This window comes from Lepisma saccharinum, chromosome 14 (genome assembly GCF_977018435.1).
Source record: "Lepisma saccharinum chromosome 14, izLepSacc3.1, whole genome shotgun sequence".
Classification (NCBI taxonomy): domain Eukaryota; kingdom Metazoa; phylum Arthropoda; class Insecta; order Zygentoma; family Lepismatidae; genus Lepisma; species Lepisma saccharinum.
In genome coordinates, this window is record NC_139242.1 from 12,669,567 (window position 1) to 12,688,552 (window position 18,986).

At 38.1% G+C, this 18,986-nt stretch overlaps 1 protein-coding gene across 2 annotated transcripts in view; it reads left to right on the forward strand.

The window, feature by feature from the left end:
* LOC145998684 (facilitated trehalose transporter Tret1-like) overlaps positions 1 to 18,986 on the forward strand; it is a 142,469-nt gene that overhangs the window by 31,111 nt on the left and 92,372 nt on the right. The window contains exon 1 of one of the 2 annotated variants that reach the window (XM_083135150.1): positions 16,529 to 16,683. The exons of the other annotated variant lie outside the window; for it this stretch is intronic. Coding sequence (XP_082991276.1) covers positions 16,607 to 16,683 — 77 coding nt within the window. The 5' untranslated portion in view covers positions 16,529 to 16,606. Of the gene's footprint in view, positions 1 to 16,528; positions 16,684 to 18,986 lie in introns of those variants that run through there. 2 annotated transcript variants of the gene reach the window in all.

The window sequence follows — 18,986 nt, forward strand, 5'->3', positions numbered from 1 at the left end:
AAATGGTGAAGAGGGTTCCTGAAGAGAATACAGAAATTGCCAAAAACAAGTTAATTGAGCATCTGAAATACTGTAAAAATCATAAACCTGTTCATATGGTGATGCCTAATTCAAGTGAAAATTGCAAATTCAAAAAGTTTGAAGCCTTGTTGGAACACCCAGCATATATTGTCTATGATTTTGAATCAATCCTCAAATATCTTGCATTCTGCAATCCAGATCCTGAAGAATCTTCAGTTACACCATACCAGCTACATGAACCTTCCAGCTTTTGTTATGTGGTTGTACAGGATGGTGTTGTTAGTAAAGAATATTCATACATGGGGCCAGATGCCATCAAAATATTTGCACATAAAATAGAAAATGAGTGCCGTGACATAGCATCTAACATCTTATTAAAATCAAAACCCATGTTGCCTTTAACAGAGGATCAGATTGAGGATTTCAACAATGCAGAAAAATGCCCGGTATGTGGTTCTGAATTTTCAGATACAAATATCAAAGTGAAACACCATTCTCATACAGATGGTCGATATAAACAGGCCCTGTGTAATAGCTGTAATATTAAGATCAAGAGACCAAAATTTATCCCCATATTTTGCCATGGAGCATCCAATTATGATTTCCATCATCTAATCAGGTACAAGGGGTTTGAGAAGCAGAATTTAAATATTTTAGCTGAAAATGATGAAAAATATATATCTATTAGCAAAACAATTAAAGTTAATGGTGTTCCTATTCACATGAGATTTCTTGATTCTTACAGATTTTTATCTGCTAGCCTGGATACACTGGCCACTCAATTATCTGATGGTCAATTCAAAATCACACGTGCCTTGTTTCCAAATCAGGATCTGAAATTAATTAGGCGGAAGGGTGTATATCCATATGATTATGTTACAGATTTTTCTAAATTTGATGAGTGCTCCCTGCCTCCACAAGAAGAGTTTTACAGCAAAATCAGAGGATCTGGAATCACTGATGAAGATTATCACCATGCCCAATTGATGTTCAACAATTTAAAATGCCGGACATTTGGTGATTATCACATGGCATATTTAAAACTTGATGTGACCCTCTCAGCAGATATAATGCAGACATTCAGAAAATCTTCTATGCAAAATTATGGACTGGACCCAGTGTATTTTTACAGTGCCCCGGGCCTAGCATGGGCTGCAATGTTTTTAAACACGAATAAGCAATTGGATCTGATCCAAGATCAAGATATGTATCTGTTTATGGAGGAAAGTATAAAAGGAGGTATGGTGCAATGTTCTCAGAGATATGCCAGAGCAAATAACAAGCATATGCGTGATTATGATCCGGCACAGCCATCAAATTATATACTATATGTAGATGCAAATAGCCTCTATGGTCATGCCATGATGCAAAAACTGCCATATGCAGGGCTTGAATGGGTCGAAGATTTCAATATTGAGGATCTTCAGGACTTTGATGACAGTAATTATGGCTTATTCTTAGAGGTTGATTTGACAATTCCAGATCATTTACATAACAAATTTTCTGATCTGCCCCCAATTCCTGAGGTTCAGTGCTCACCTGGCTCTAAACAGAGGAAATTGATGATGACACTGGAGCCAAAACAGGGTTATGTCATATATTACAAGAACCTCCAGTTCCTGATGAAACATGGTGTTCAAGTAACCAAAGTTAGAAAAGTTTTGAGATTCAGGCACTCAGAATGGTTGAAACCATATATTAATACAAATACGGAGCTTCGAACATCTGCAAAGAGCCAATTTGATAAATCTTTGTTTAAATTGATGGTTAATTCTGTATATGGCAAAACAATTGAAAATGTCAGAAAACATACCGATGTTAAAATAATTACTGACCCCAGCCTGAGCAAAAAATTGGTTGCAAAGCCTAATTTCAATTACAGAAGAATTTATGATGAAAATATGGCACTTTTCAACATGAAAAAAACAAAGATTAAGTTTGATAAACCTATTTATGTAGGGGCTGCAATATTGGAATTGGCCAAATCACATATGTTAACATTGTATTATGATGTGTTGAAACCTTTTTATGGTGATAATATAAAATTGATGTACATGGACACGGATAGTTTTATTCTCGATATTAAAACAGAAAATGTTTATAAAGATATGGCACAGCCTGAATTGTTTCAATACTTTGATACCAGTGAACATACAGAGATTCAACACCACAACAAAAAAGTGCCTGGCAAGTTAAAAGATGAGACACTTGGTGATGTTATTGTGGAATTTGCTGGGTTAAGTGCCAAGATGTACAGTTTTAAAACATGTAGTGCTGTTGTCAAAAAAGCCAAGGACATTGGCAGAGTGACTGTTGAAAAAGAGCTCCAATTTGAAGATTATGAAAATTGCATCAAATCCCAGAATTTAATCAAAACATCAGAATCCAGAATTCAGAGTGTGGATCACTTATTGACTTCAAATATTGTAAGAAAAGTGGCTCTGGACCCACATGATGATAAGAGATGTATTTTATCATGTGGCATACATACTTTACCATGGGGGCATTGTGATTTGAAAAATGGCAATCAATGCCCAAACACAGAGCATGATTTGAAATAAATAAACATGCCTATGAACTTATTTGGGTTCAAAAAACAAGGTATTATGGAGCTGCCAGCACCACAACCCTCTCCTGATATGCTGTCTAAACTGAGTGGCTTGTTAATTATTCATCTGAACAGCATACTTACAGATATTGATGATGAAACAGGCAAAATATTGTACATATTTAACAATAATTTAAATCATTACCAATTACCTGTAGGTGGGCAATTGCAATTTATTACAACCCCTGAGGGTGATGTTAAAATTTCAGTAGGGAGAAATATTTATAGAATTAAGCACTCAAACATGATTTCTGGCACTGTTTATACTGTTTCTGCTGGTGACTGCTTATATATTGAAGTCCCTGGATCTTATGATAAGCTTATACCCTTTTTTATAGAATTAAGAATCAGATACTCTATAATAAATAACTACTAAACAAAATGCCTAATGATATTTTTGGCCATACAAGACATGAAGATCACAGTGATGAGATTCTGATGCTTGATGTCAGAGTCAAGAAATTAAGAAGTGATTTACAAGCTTTACAAACTACACTCAATGCCAGTCTTCAATTAGAAATTACAAATTTGCAATCACAATGCATGGACCCTCTTCTTAAAATTGATTCTGAACTCAAATTGCTGCTTCAGAAATATACTGACCTGGCCACATTAAGTAATTTTCAAAGTTTGGAAGAAGCTGTAGCAGCTCTTCAAGCCAAATTTAAGACCCAGGCTAACAACTCTGAGCAATTGAAACAGCAATTAGAAGAGCAAATAAATAATGTCCAGGCACAGCTCCAAACAATTGTCAAAAGCATAAAATCACAAGAAGATTTTGATCTAGTGATTTCCACTCTAAAAGAACAGATTCAGTCACTCCAAATACCTAATCTGGACCCTCTGAACAATGCAATAGCCGAGGTTAAAGAAAAAATTGAGACACTTGAAAATTTTATGAACAATTTGCCATCTTCTGATGCTTTGAATGCAATAACTCGGAGTGTTGCAAATATTAAGCTGCAACTTGAAACATATGAAGATTTTGGAAAAATTCAAAGCTCCATAACCCATCTTGAAGGTACAATAGCAGCAGTGCAAAGTGATTTGGCAAATGTACTAGAATCAAGATTGCCTGGGATTGTAGATACCCTTGTCAGTGTCCAGCAACAAATCACAAAGCTTGAAAACCTCAACACTGAATCTGAACTATCTCATTTTCATCACTTGATAGATGATATCCAAACAAAACTTGAAATTTTACAACAATCCACACCCACTCAGGCAGATATAGCCCTGCTCCAAAATGCTATGCAAAATGTGGCTGATGCTTCTGAATTACACAATGTGAAATTGGCACTTGAATTTTTGCAAAATACAGTATCAAATCTGCCCACATCACAGGAACTTAAAAATATTAAGAGAGCAGTGAATAGGATATTGAAATCAGAAGATATCAAGAATATTCAAGCAGAGATCAAACATCTCACTCAGACAGTGGCCACTCTTCCAACCAATCAACATATTAATGAACTGCATGCCCTGTTTGAGGATATCAGAAGGCAGGTCCATGATCTTACAGCTCAAAATTCAAAATTGGCAGTTGTTGAAAATTTGCAACAAATTGTAGCTAATATCAAGCAACAGCTAGGGACCATGGAATCCAATCAAGCAAATGCTCTGTCTGTTTTTGCCACGCAGCTACAAGAAATTGTGCAACAATACAAGAGACTTGCTGTGGACATAAAAATAAAGCCGGGCCATGATGATGTTGTTAGGACCATCAATGAGCACCTTGAATCTGTAACAAGCAGATTGCTCACAGCAGAAAAAGAAATAACAGGCATAATTGAAAATCCTAAACATACAGTAATTCTTGAATTGTACAGCATCCCCAACAAAGAATATGATTCTCCATTTACACCAGGTGGCAAAATATATATGCTGTCCCCTGCACAATTTTATTACCAATTTTTTGTTGGGGGCACATTGAGACCAATCAAGATCAAATATTGGCTTCAACCACAGGCACACCACTACCCCACCTTATCAATAACAAATGCTGATAACAAAGTGAAAATCACCAGTGTGGAGTTACAGGATTTTACAGATCCCAATACATTAGAAACAGCCTATGTTGAAGATGATAGCTCTTTGGAATTTAAAATACAAATAGGGGACAAATTATATTTAGAAAATCCTGCAGTATCAGCTGCTGAACACCCCATAGTTGCAATAATATTCTTGTTTACATATTATGTCTAGAAAAATTATTGTTGATGAATTACACAGACAAGCCCGACATAATTTTAAGAGACTCCCAGTAGTCACAAAGGGCATAGATGATTTATGGCAAAGCGACTTGATTGAAATGGCAAGTGGGCAGTTGAAAAACTTAGACAAAATCAACAAGGGCTACAAGTATCTACTCACTATCATAGACACATTTTCAAAATTTGCCTGGGCTGTGCCACTCAAATCCAAGACTGGGGCATGTGTTACAGAAGCTTTTAGAACAATCATCAATCAGAGTGGAAGATCCCCGCGCTATTTCCAAACAGATAATGGCAAAGAATTTTATAATTCAGTGTTTCAACAATTTATTAAAAGCCAGGCAATAAAACATTATTCGAGTTACAGTGACCTCAAAGCCTCAATTGTAGAGAGATTCAACAGAACCTTAAAAAATCTTATGTATAAACAATTTACACTGCAGGGTAATTATAAATGGGTTAATATTCTTCCAGAACTTCTACATAAATATAACAATTCTGTCCATTCCACAATCAACATGAAACCCTCTGAAGTAACTTCATCTGATGAGCAAAAATTGATCAGCACTGTTTATTATCCTAGATACCAGCCAACAACAAGAAAGGCCAAATACAAGGTGGGTGATCAAGTAAGAATCAGTAAATATAAGCACTTATTCAAGAGAGGCTTTACAAGAAACTGGAGCACTGAATTATTTACAGTGGTTCAGGTTAAACCCGGGACCCTTAACACATATATAATAAAAGACCACCGAGGAGAAATTCTCAAAGGCCGATTCTATGAACAAGAGCTCAGCAAAACTAAACAGCCTGACACATATCTCATAGAAAAAATTATCCGCAGAAAAGGCAACAAATTATTTGTCAAATGGCTAGGACTCCCAGAACACAGCTGGATCGATGCAAACAAAATAATAATATGAGCACTTGGGATGTTATAAAAAGGCTGCCAGAACCTGAACAGCAGAATAAGAGAAATGGCAACTTGCTACCTGATAATATTAGGTGTCTTATTGTTGGGCCATCTGCTTGTGGTAAAACTGGCACCCAACTGGTTAGACTGGAAAAACAGGCACTTGTATATTTTTTCTAAGAGCTTGGAACAATTAAAATATCAGCAGCTGATGAAGCTATATGATGGATTGGATATAGCCACTTTTGAACCAGATGTTAAGCCACTTGATGAATGTCTCGATAATTCTGTTGTTGTGTTTGATGACATTATACTGGATAATCAAAACAAGGTTAGAAACTTCTTTACACAGGGCCGGCACAAAAACATTGATTGCTTCTACCTGGCACAGACTTTTTCAAAAATACCGAAGCAGCTGATCCGAGACAACAGCAATTTTATATGTGTGTTTCATCAAGACCATACCAACCTCAAACACATACATGATGAATATGTAGGTGGGGACTTGAGCTACAATGATTTTTCTAAGTTTTGCAGCAAGTGCTGGAACCAGGACAGTTATGGGTTTGTCACAATTGATATAACAAGAACACCCAACAGTGGCAAAGACAGAAATAAAATCAACAATTTTCTAGACGTAGAGACGTATATAAATAAACATGAAAAGGCCAATCATTGATGATCTTAAGTTAAGAGATTATCTTGTAAAAAGATTTAAGGGATGGAAATCAGAGAACCGTGGAATTTATGAAAAACACAAACAAACAGAACAGCCTGTAATTGATGCTATTAATAATTTAGGTAAAAATATCAAAACTGTTACAGAGCAAAATCAAAATTTGATCACAGAGCTTGTACCTGTAGCTGCAAGGAACATATTAGATTATCCATTCACCCCACTTTCTAGTATTCATACACCTAGTCCTCCTAGAAGAATTGAGGCTAGTCAGGATCCTATTGAATTGGGTCTTCTTGCTCAAAAATATTTAACAACACCTAAAGACAATAAAGATGAGGTTTTTGGCTTATATGCTGACACAGAGCTTGATGGTAGCATCATACATAGAATTGGCAATTTCAGAGTAACATTTATGGGAGATGATATAATTGTATATTCAGAATCTCGACTTGGAGAAAAAGGTGCTTTTGTTAAGTACTCCGGAACACCTGGATTGTGGGAACTGATGACCAGGAAAAGGCCTGGCAGCTATACAGATCAGGATTATGAGGATTACAAAGAAATATTAATAAAATCAGATGCTCTATACCAGAACAATGATCCCACACAAAAAAGAGTCAAGTCGAGCAGTGGGGCAAAATACAACAATTTAATCAAGCCCATATGGTCACAAATCAAGACTGGCAGTGGAATCAAACAATACAACACCCTGCCTAAAGAATTTGTCTGGGTTGATGATGTCAGGAAACTTGTAGATAGGTTATTGGTGATAGCTGGGGAGGAAAATGCTGGGAACAACAATTTTTACAATGAAAAGGTTGGAATTATGGACATGATAAGCACCAAATTGTCTAATTTTATAGTGAATGACACTAAGGGGATTGGATATCTTATAAAAATTATTAACACTCTACCACCTAAATTTTGGAATATTTCTGAGGGTCGGGGCTTGGTTAATGACATTATAAACAAGCTGCCATTTGAATTACATATTCCAGGCTATCAGTATTGTGGTCCAGGCACAAAATTGGATCATAGATTAAACAGAGGTGATCCTGGTGTTAATCCCCTAGATGCTGCTTGTAGAGACCATGACATTGCATACAACACACATTCTGATCTTGACAAGAGACATGTTGCAGACAAGAAATTAGAAGAGGCTGCATTTGGCAGATTTGTAAGCAAAGATGCATCTTTGAGTGAAAAAATAGCAGCATTGGGAACCACCATAGCTATGAGCACCAAACAAAAATTGGGGTGGGGGTTGTGAATATATATATAATAAACCTACAATGAAGGCCAAGGGTGTTATGTATCAAATACCTTATGCAGGTCTCAAATCTCTTAAAACTATTGACAGTCTTTTAACCAAAAAGCAGCGCAAGAAAAAAAATTCTTGTCTTGCCAAGGGACATGGAATGAAATTGTTGCTTAGTACCCCCCAATTAAAAAAATTACAGCAATCAAGAAAAAAATCACATGTGGGGGGATTTATATTTACCATCCCTGCCATCTTAGCTGCTCTCGGGGCTGTTGGGAGCTTGGCGGGGGGATCAGCTGCCATAGTAAAAACAGTAATAGATGCCAAGAAAAATAGGGCAGAATTAGATGAGCAAAAGCGCCATAACCTGGCCATGGAGAAACAAGGGAAGGGTGTTAAGAGAGCCATGAATAAGTTTAAAAAAAACAAGAGCCGCTTACAAACCAAGATATTGAAGCTTTAATCAGGCCCCTGGGCATCAAACATTTTAGAGGTGTGTACATGTCTGATTCTTTACCAGAACAACCACTCAACAAAGAGTGTGGCATTGTTAATTTGGATGAGTACAAAAATCAGGGCACTCACTGGATTTGCTATCTTAAATATTTAAAAGATGAGGCATTTGTGTTTGATTCATTTGGAGGTGTTCCACCTGAAAATTTAATAAAATATCTAAATTCAGCTAATTTTTATTACAATAATGCCCGTGTTCAAAATTTCAAAGATGTTAATTGCGGACATTTGTGTTTATCTGTTCTTAGATATATGTCTCAAATAAATAAACCATCAATTGAAGATTTTCAAAAAGCCTTGTGGTATCTGAAACATCATGGGGGTATTCCACCTCACCAGCCAAAATTCAATATTGAAACTCAAATTGCATGATGACATTGTATATCCCAAAACAATAGCTCTCAGAGCATTTTATGGCATGTACCTAATCCCAAATATTACACACCACAACAATACAATTGCAGTTGGTGATGAAAAAATTGTCATCACTCCAGGGCAGTATAATCTATCCACTCTAAATGCTCAATTACCCAGAGGTGTAGTGTTAACTCAAAATTCTGTCACTCACAGAGTAGAAATTGTATCTGCTACAGAAACAGTGGATCTGAGTACTATAGGAGAGCTGTTAGGCTTTGAGAACAACACAAAACTTGAACCAGGCATTAAACACACTGCCATGAATATACCTAAATTCTTAGCCATAGAGACTCTGAATATTCACTGTAATGTAGCAGAGGGTATGATCACCAAATCAAATGGCATAGGCACTCACAAACAAACAGGCATTATTGCAACATTCAAGCCTAATTCTGAATTTATGGAGCCCATCATCTACAATCCATCCCCAACATTATATTTTCCTGTGTGTCATAACAGAATAGATTATATTGAATTGATGGTCACTAATGAAAAAGAAGAATTAGTTGATTTTGCTGGAGCCACAACAACTGCTATCATAGAAATTAATATTTAAATAAAAATACATACAAGAATAAAATGGAGAATATTGAGAGTTATGAGCTACAATCATTCCCCCCAAACAGGAGAACATTTGCAAATTTAAATCAACCCAACACAGAAATTGAGGTTGATCTTGATGTAGGGGATGGCTTTATACACCCCCACAGAGCAGATTTATACATCAAATTTGATGTTGTAAAGCTCGATGGAACAGATTATCCGGCAAATTCAAATATAAGATTGGTGGACAATTTTGTGCCACATCTATTCTCTGAAATTGAGATCAGAAAGCATGGCGTTGTTATAAACAGAGTGGATTATCCCGGCATTACCTCCACAGCTTTGGCCACACTAAAATTATCCAAAACCGAGGCTTCATACTACAAAATCGGGGGATTTGAGGCTGGTGATAAGATATTATCTAAAAACCACACTGTACTGTTCCCCATGCGCCTGTTGCCAGGATTCTTCTCAGATTACAAAGAAATTATGTGGAAGGGTGGGTTAAGAATCACATTTAGAAGAGCTGCAAATGATAATAATGCTTTGATGAGGTACAGTGCAATAAACCCTACAGGAGAAGCTCTGCCCGATACCCTACCTGATGAGGGCAAATGCATTATTCAGACTATGGAGTTAAGAATCCCTGTTGTTGAGTATGAAGCCAGTTATGCTCTTAGATACAAAGCTGATATAATAAAAAATCCACAGATTCCTCTGCAATTTTATACATATCAATGTGTACAGAAGCCCGCATCTGGTACATATTATGAGTTTGATGCTACAAATTCATTCTCCAGTATACAATATGACATGCCTGATTTTGTGGTGGTACTGTTTCAGACTGGGAGACACAACAATCAGGAAAAAAATTCAAGTAAATTTGATAGCTGCAACATCAAGAACATATATCTTAAAAATGGCAGAAATGAGGTATTTCCTAGAGAAAATTACAATTTAGACATGTCCAAGGATGATTTCCTCAAATTATATGAAGCATTTACATCCTTCAAAAGGGTCACTACTGGCAATACTGACATGTATTACACACCTGATGAATTCAAAGCACAGAGACCCATGTTTGTAATCAATGCTTCAAAAAGAAAACAAGTTGTGGTGAATGACAGGACAAATATTAAAATTATCTGTGAATTCCATGAGGCATTACCTGATGACACCATATGTAGTGTTATTCTCATAGGAGAAAAATCATATGTTTATGATGTAAGAAATGAGAGAGTCACAGAGCAATTCTAGAAGAATTACATTGTTTTAATATTAGATATACAAATTGAGCCTAGTATCCAATTGAACTTAAACCTGAAATAAATATGTATGGGTAGGTATGGGTTTAGCATAATTTCAGGTGTAGCCAAAAAAATATCAATTTTTGACAAGTTTATAGACAACAATCTCACAGAAGTGCCTTTTGTACGTATGAGCAAAACAATCTGAGGGGGCTCTTCCTTTCCGAAAAATTCCTGAGGGCATTTTTACAAAAATCTTGGATTAGAGGGGGTTCCACACTAGAGCAAAAAGCTCATATGGGCATGTTGAGCTAGTTTTAAGTGTAAGCAAATCTGCTGGAGGGGGGCTCTTCCTTTCCGGTCCTTATCCTATCGTAAATACAACTACTTATATAAACAGTGGATGCAAATGAATCGTTGTTCACTCGAACGAATGATACAAACAACAAAAGACTACCTGATCGAAAGGGGGAGAGAATCGCGTAGATGAAACATCCCCCATATCGGGAAACTGCTTGAAAGATATTAACCTGGCCATACAGTTTTCAAATAAGAATTAAATACGAGTGTCCCAAAATAGTGTTTACACTCTTTGAACGTTAATAATGTGAACACTAATAACAGCAAGTATGAACTTTTTTGCGTGTCGCATACCTTAAAGTTATAGATGCTCATTGGCAGCAATACTTTGTCTGCAATGCTATAGAACAGATCGACCAATCAACAAACAACAGATATGGTTTCCACAGAAAGGGAAGCACAGGTAGTGTCAATATCATGTTATCCAGTGTCCCTGGCTTTGTGACTTACACATCATTCTTCAGTTTCCCAGAGGTAGAAATCTTAACGGGAGATCTGGGCGGTTATTTGACACTTCTTACATTGCTCAAAAGAAAAATTGCTCACCTCTGCCACTTTAGGTACACTAATGCCTACCGCCTGGTGGGCTGTGGTGGACCTAAAAACAAAGGAATGCCTACACGCCCACACACACTCAAGTAGATATTGCAGCTTCAAATACAAAAAGTCCAGTCAAGTTATCGTTAGTAGTTTCTCTGTTATTAACGTTCAAGGAGTGTAAACACTAATTTGGGAAACTCTGTACTAATGTATATAAGAATTCTACCGAGAAAAGTATAACAACAAACGTCAAATGATAATTTACCGGTAATACAGTACTTGTGGGTCCCGCTGTACAGATGCCCCACGATCTCGTGAAGTTTATCATTCACAAGAGCACAACTAGTCCAGGAACTATCTTCATTTTTTTTCCTTCTATGAGGCACACAATCATTTGCCCTCACATTTAGTGTTGCAGTGGCACACTCTTCATTAATCTGAATGACAAACATGGAATCCATTACTTATTTATGATGAATGCCCGTGACCAACAAAATTCACGAATGTTTGAGCATGAGGTGGTAGAGCTTTTCCAGTGATCTTTGTTTGTACTGTGTAACGCTCAACTAAGAATCAAGTAACCTACAGTATACAGTGTTTCTAAACAAGTGGTGTTTCACATGACGATTGTGTTACAAAATTTTCCACTCATCCCATCTGTCCTTGCATGGTTGAATACGCTCGTCACTACACGCCACGCCCTCTCCCCTTCCTTTCCCGCCTTACCCTATTCGGATTTCGATGCTATGCTCGGAACCGTGTGAGTTGAGAGAGATGGAAATTTCCCTTTCTGAAAAAGAAATCCCTAATTTACAATGATGCGTGGGTTGTTATCGACTCCGTCACACGGCAAGGAATGGAAAGATTGCAACACTACATGACGAAGAGGGAACAGCGCATGCCCGTAGGTACTATGTCTCAGTTCTTGGTGCGAAGCGAGTCCGAAATCCCTTGATCCAAGCCAAAAGCAACTACCCACCGTCGAACACAGCGCCACTTCGTTGTGAACCTGTGTGCACTTTCCAATTTTGTTCATGCACATTCGACGCACGTTGCTCAGGTAGAAGAGCTGACGTAGGGAAGAAAATGGAAGGTGATGTGGCCCGGGAACATTTGATGTTTTTAAGAAATGGCGTTCAATGAATAAATATAATGAAACTTAATTACATTACACATTTATTTGGGTGTGCACGTGCGAGTGCGCGAATAGGCAGCAGCCGCAACTGGTTGAGAGTCTTACTGCAAGTGACAAATTACTACCCGGATTAAGTGTTCTAACCCAAAACTGTTTGTTTTTCAACACATGAGGTCCAAATTGTTTAATATAAGTAATTTTTGCGTAGAAAATGTATTTGTGAAACGAACAGTACAAAAGTGAGAAGGGATAATTGCTTGGATGCAATTAATTTCAGAGCTTGATACTAACGAAGCAATCAAGTCTCCAGCAGAAAGTAACTGATAGGGAGATTTCACACCGAGGCGACAAGTGACACGGAGAATTCATACCGAAGCGACAAGCGACACAAGCCCATTCAGTCTAAAGAAAACATTCGTATGAGCGAACAAAAGCTGAAGGCGACACGATGGACGGTAGTAAAAAAACAGCCCAGTCCGAACGACACGTGCAGTTTGCACTGTCTCTTCGGTTTGAAAGGTTGCTTTGATTACTAAGGGTTCGCTTCCAAGTGACACGTGGACCTCCCCGATGGTGCAGTGGTAGCGTCGTTGCCTTGTAATCAAGCGATCCCGGATTCGATACCCTGTGGAGGCACAAGTGGTTCGGATCCCACTTTAAACTGTAGGTCCAGTCCCGATTAGCCTTACTGTGCATAAAGTGAACTTAAAACAACAAATCAATCAATCAAATCAAACCAAGCGACACATGTCGCTTGTCGCTGAAGTGTGAAATCTTCCTTAAGTACTTACAGGCTACAACTACAGGGTGTCCCACGAACGGCGCAACTGGGAATTAAGAGTGGCGTTACTTTGTAACCGAAACCTGTACATACGTAAGTCATACACCAAATGTTAGCCCTGCCCAAGTAGATATTTTTAAACATAGAAACAACAAACGGGGTGGAGTGTTGTTCATGCAGTGTTGCCAAATGTAAGTGAAAGTGTAAATTTATTTTTCCACAAAGCATGGAAAATTGCATGTCATACATTCGTACGGAAATTTGGACGTCAATTTCCACCTTGGGTAGGTGGACTATTTTGCCATCTATAGTTCAGAGAAGAAAACCGATCGTTTTCGCGTATAGCCAATCCTGAAATGCCTCGTAAAGGCGTACCGGTCCAAATGGGTGTTTTAAAAAAAAATATGAGGTACAGTGGCAACACTGTTGATGTTTGAAGGCAACAAAAGGTGTGTTTAGTGATGGTCTATGACATGGAAATACTGAGAACAGGAAAAAAAGAAAATGAAAATTATGGTGAAAAAAGTGTTACTTACCTACTCCTGGCAACCATGCAATGCGCGTAACAGGCAGTGTAGCTTTACAAAAGATGTTGAAAATGACAACCATTTTCCCTGAGGCATTCATCAACACGTTTTATCATGTTGGAAGCAACTTTATGCAAGGTTGATTGGTTTATATTGTTAATGGCTGTGCAAATGTTTATTTTTAGATCATCAAGTGTTCTTGGGTTATTAATGTAAACTGTTTGTTTCAAATAACCCCACAGAAAAAAATCTGGAGACGTCAGATCCGGGGAGCGATTGGGCCATAAGTTTTTGCTTATAATGTGATCGCCAAAAAACTCTGCCAACATGTCTAAAGTTTCATTAGACGTGTGACATGTTGCGGAGTCTTGTTAAAACCAACAATCAAGTTCATCACGTTCCAACAGAGAAATAAACTGTGTGATAAGGTCACGATAAACTATTCCGTCAACTGTTGTGTTGAAAAAGAATGGACCGATTATTTTTCTCCGCGAAATCGCGCACCACACACCGATCTTTTGTGGATGAAGTGATTGTTCATGTAACAAATGGGGATTGTTACTTAACCAGTGTCGAGAATTTTGTCCGTTGACATATCCATTTAAGTGGAACCATGCTTCATCCGTGAAAAAAAACCTTATCCAAAATATTCGCACCATTGTCTCTAATAAGATTTTTAAACCACTGGCAGTATCTTACACGTGCACCTTTATCTGCTTCCTTCAGTTTTTGCACAGCCTGTACCTTATATGCACGTAGGTGCAATTGTTTTAACGCTCGGTGAGTTGTTGTTTTTGATACACCTGACTGTGCAGCAAGTTTACGAACAGATTTCCTGGGAGATTGTGATATTCTCTGCTCCACATCCTGCAGCACACCTTGTGTCAAAACTGGTGGTTGTCTGTGGTAGGGTTTGTCATTAACTGATCCTGTTTCACGAAATCTGGAAACAAGTCGATATATCGTCGAATTTTCTGGAACACTGTTATTCGGATATTTCTCGCGAAACACAGTTTTTACACTAGCGTACGCATTTGAACAAAAATAATGTTCCACAATGAACACCCTCTCTTCCAAAGAGTACTTCATTTCACAGAACAATTCTAATCTTCCCCTAGGAACAATGCGAAATGCACGGCTCAAACAGTTCTGAGTACACAACTAACTGATTCTTTTGTTCTCGTTCGGTGGGCGCTCTTATCGCATTGCATGGTTGCCAGGAGTAGGTAAGTAACACTATTTTCACCATAATTTTCATTTTCTTTTTTTCCTGTTTCCAGTATTTCCATGTCATAGACCATCACTAAACACACCTTTTGTTGCCTTCAAACATCAACAGTGTTGCCACTGTACCTCATATTTTTTTAAAAACACCCATTTGTACGGGTACGCCTTTACGAGGCATTTCAGGATTGGCTATACGCGAAAACGATCAGTTTTCTTCTCTGAACTATAGATGGCGAAATAGTCCACCTACCCAAGGTGGAAATTGACGTCCAAATTTCCGTACGAATGTATGACATGCAATTTTCCATGCTTTGTGGAACAATAAATTTACACTTTCACTTACACTTGGCAACACTGCATGAACAACACTGCACCCCGTTTGTTGTTTCTATGTTTAAAAATATCTACTTGGGCAGGGCTAACATTTGGTGTATGACTTACGTATGTACAGGTTTCGGTTACAAAGTAACGCCACTCTTAATTCCCAGTTGCGCCGTTCGTGGGACACCCTGTAGAAATGAATTTGACATATATACTAAAATCTATTTTACATTGATTGTGCACTTAGTTTAAAATACCGTGAAAGCTGCTGTAATCTGGGACGCGTCTAGTATCTGAGCGCTCAGCGAGCAACGTGATCACTCAGCTACTTCAGGGCCAAATAAGCGTTGCTCAGCGAGTGCTGCTTACTTGATAGCTGAGCGAACTTGAAACTTGCTCACCACAGATTTGAGTCGCAGAATACAGCGTTTTTGTGTTTCGATCTCGTAAGGCAAAGAGTAAGAAGAGGAAAACTCTTGTGAGAATGTGTAATGTGTGATAGCGTAATTAGTGTTCAAGTAACAGAATGTAATATAATATTCCAGTTATTGTAATTGTTTGGAAAGTTGTTTATTTCAAATGTACACAGTAATTTTGGAAAGTTGTGCAAGGGGGTGAAAATTAAAATTTCGACAGTTTTGTCCACATCAATTATTTCCATAATGAACAGCTTTTCAAACTGCAATCTCGTCCACTCGACACAGCCACATTGATCAGAGATTATTCAAAGGCATTGATATTTTGATCAATGAGCATACAGCGTCAAAGATCTGTCTGCTCAACGAGCGAAAATCTTGCTCAGCGAGCATCGCTCAGATACTGAACGCGCCCCAGGTAGCAATCTGCTGTAATCTGCAGTGTTCTGGATTTCCTTTACCATTTGCTGTAAAATTTCTTTGTGACAAGCCAGTCACTTCGATAGATGGCAAAGTTTTGCCTCTTAGCGTGCTACGAATTAAAGCATCGAAGGACATGGGCTAAGTCAGATACCACAGGGTACGGTAATATTCAATATTGACACTGAAGCCATCTTTGCAGCTTCCATTGATTATCTCCGAAGCTGCCGATTTCAAGGATGGTCACGTCCAGCTACAATTAAACTGTCGATGGAGAAAATATCACCTTCTCGCAAACAGCAATGGTACACCGTAAAGTTTACGTTTTGGAAACGTGTGAGTTAGATTTGCAAGCTGCACGTAGCATATGCGAGCAGGTCGTCATTTCTTGCAGTATCTCAGCTGTAATAAGTGATTTCGTTCTCAACTGGAATGTTATAGTGCTTTGTGTTTAGTCTGTACCGATGAATGGTAACAAAAAATTGCGTACAATGGGGTTTTCGTCTGCAGTACAAGAATGGTGTCAGTATTCGAATACCCGGTAAGTGTATTTCGGTTTTATTTTTTCATTATCTTCATCTGCAGTCACGTACAGATAAAGGTTATTGTATTGCTATTCAAAGAACTAGCACATCATGCTATATTTCAGTGCCTTCATTAGAAATTTAAACTCCCATTTGTTTTGTAGTTTTAAATATAAACTTCATAACGTTTGTAGAACATTTCGGTAATGTACGTATCCAGGTTTTATTTTGTGATCTGGACTCGTGTAATACCTTGTGGAATGCACGAACGATTCAAACAGAAGCACAAACAATGGGTGGGTCCATGGGGTCCGGACTCCCCCTTCCAAATTCCTTTCTTCGTTTTGAAAATGCTATGGTAGATTCAGCATACTTTCCGATGAGACACTTAATGTGGCAGGTATAGAAAATTCTCTCTGTGTGCACGGTTTGTGGATTCTGAAAATAACATCCAGTAAAAGGTTGTTTCTTTTCACACTGGGTAGTGATATATATCAGGTGAAAATCTGACTTCAGTGAGAAACTGTTTTGGTACAGTAAGTGAAGTTTGTGTGTTTTTTTAGAAATAATACATGCAGAGGTGAAATATTATAAACAAATATATTGCATTATGTAGCACACAGTAAAAACGTGAAACACGATTTCTAGAAAAACATGAGTCACTTCATGTTTCTTTTTAATTTCTTCAACCTTGTCAGCTCGTCCGAGTGAACCATCCCAAGCAAGTGATCTTCTAGCCGCAGTTGAAAAGGGGGCTTTCTTAATTGTACACTTTTTATCTGAAGAGTTTTTCAGTTTCACTGTACAGTTGTCAAAGTATTTAGAGCCCTAATCACAATTTAGCCTCTGCTCTTTCTTAGCCAAGAGACGTCACAGAACTGCTTCAGAGACTTCGGGAGATTTCATACTGCTTCTGAAAAGTGTCAACAGACGTTCAATTCTGAAATTACGATTCCAAGAATAACAAAACACACACACACACACACACACACACACACACACACACACACACACACACACACACACACACACACACACACACAATAAATAACTATCCTCGTACTATTATAGAGGGGGGGCGTGCCATTGGCATTCAGGGATGGGCACCCCTGGCTGGACTCCCTTAAAATTTTCTACCTGGATACGTCCATGGGCACAAACTCGTTTTCTCTTTCAACGCCAAACTTAAGGCTGAATCACACGGAACTGGATTTTCAGTAGGAATTCCCTAGTTGGCGCTGGACTGGCTACCCGGCTGGAAACCATGGCCACCGGGCTGGCTGCTTGACTGGTTTTGACGACTAGGCCAACTGGCTTTCTCTGTTAGATTCTGTGGAACAGCCAATCAGAGCTAAAGTTTTGACACGTAAAGATAATCTGTGAGTTTTGCAAAGGAAAGTTTTTTGTCTGTGGTTTCCGAGTGTTGGTTGTTTTTGTTCGCTGCTCAATGAAAGAAAAAGTAACAGAGATGATGTGCATTCGTGCTCAGTCCATTAATATTTATTATTTAGGAATTTATCCAAATCGATGCGATTTGTACGCGATAAATGTGATTAGCCGATAATGAAGATCGTTATCATTACAAGTGTATTAATTGTCTGACATACTTTGTTGAACTTTTTTTTAATGAATGAATCCTGCAAATCTCATGTATGAATATGCATACCCGAGTTAATTAAGAATCTTGTTCAGTACGCATTGATTACCATATTTTCTTTCGATCCAATTTCTGGGCCATATTTTTATTATAATTATTTTAACTTTTAATAACACCAGTAGTTATTCTACTACAACGTTCTTCAAATTGCTCGTCCATGTTTTTATCTTGTCTGCTCTGCGCAATGTCTTATGGGAACAAAAGTATACAGACAAGTACGGTAACAAGCATGGTGTAAGGCGAAAACTAGTAGCTGAACAAGTACCACACAACTAGTCCAAGTCCAACTGGAAAATCCAGAAAGAGATCTAGGCTCGTGTTATTCAGGCATTACGAGATCGCTATAAAGTATCTTCGGAATTCTACCACTTTTGGTTAATCGCGAAGATGAGGATGAATGGTGATACGATGAAATTGATTAAAGCACAAATGGGCAGCACACAACACAGGCCGCACAGAGTATTATTCTGGCCGCGAGTCCACTCGCCAGAGCTTCGTTAGTCCGCAACAATGCAGTCCAGGGTGTACTTCGTGGAATTGACATTTGGGTATCTCCATAAAGGATCGTCCTTTACATCCCTATAGCGGATCTTGAACTATCCTCAAGGCACTGGACTGGCCGACCTAGTACCGGAATCTCTTCGATGGCTCCGCAAGCTGACT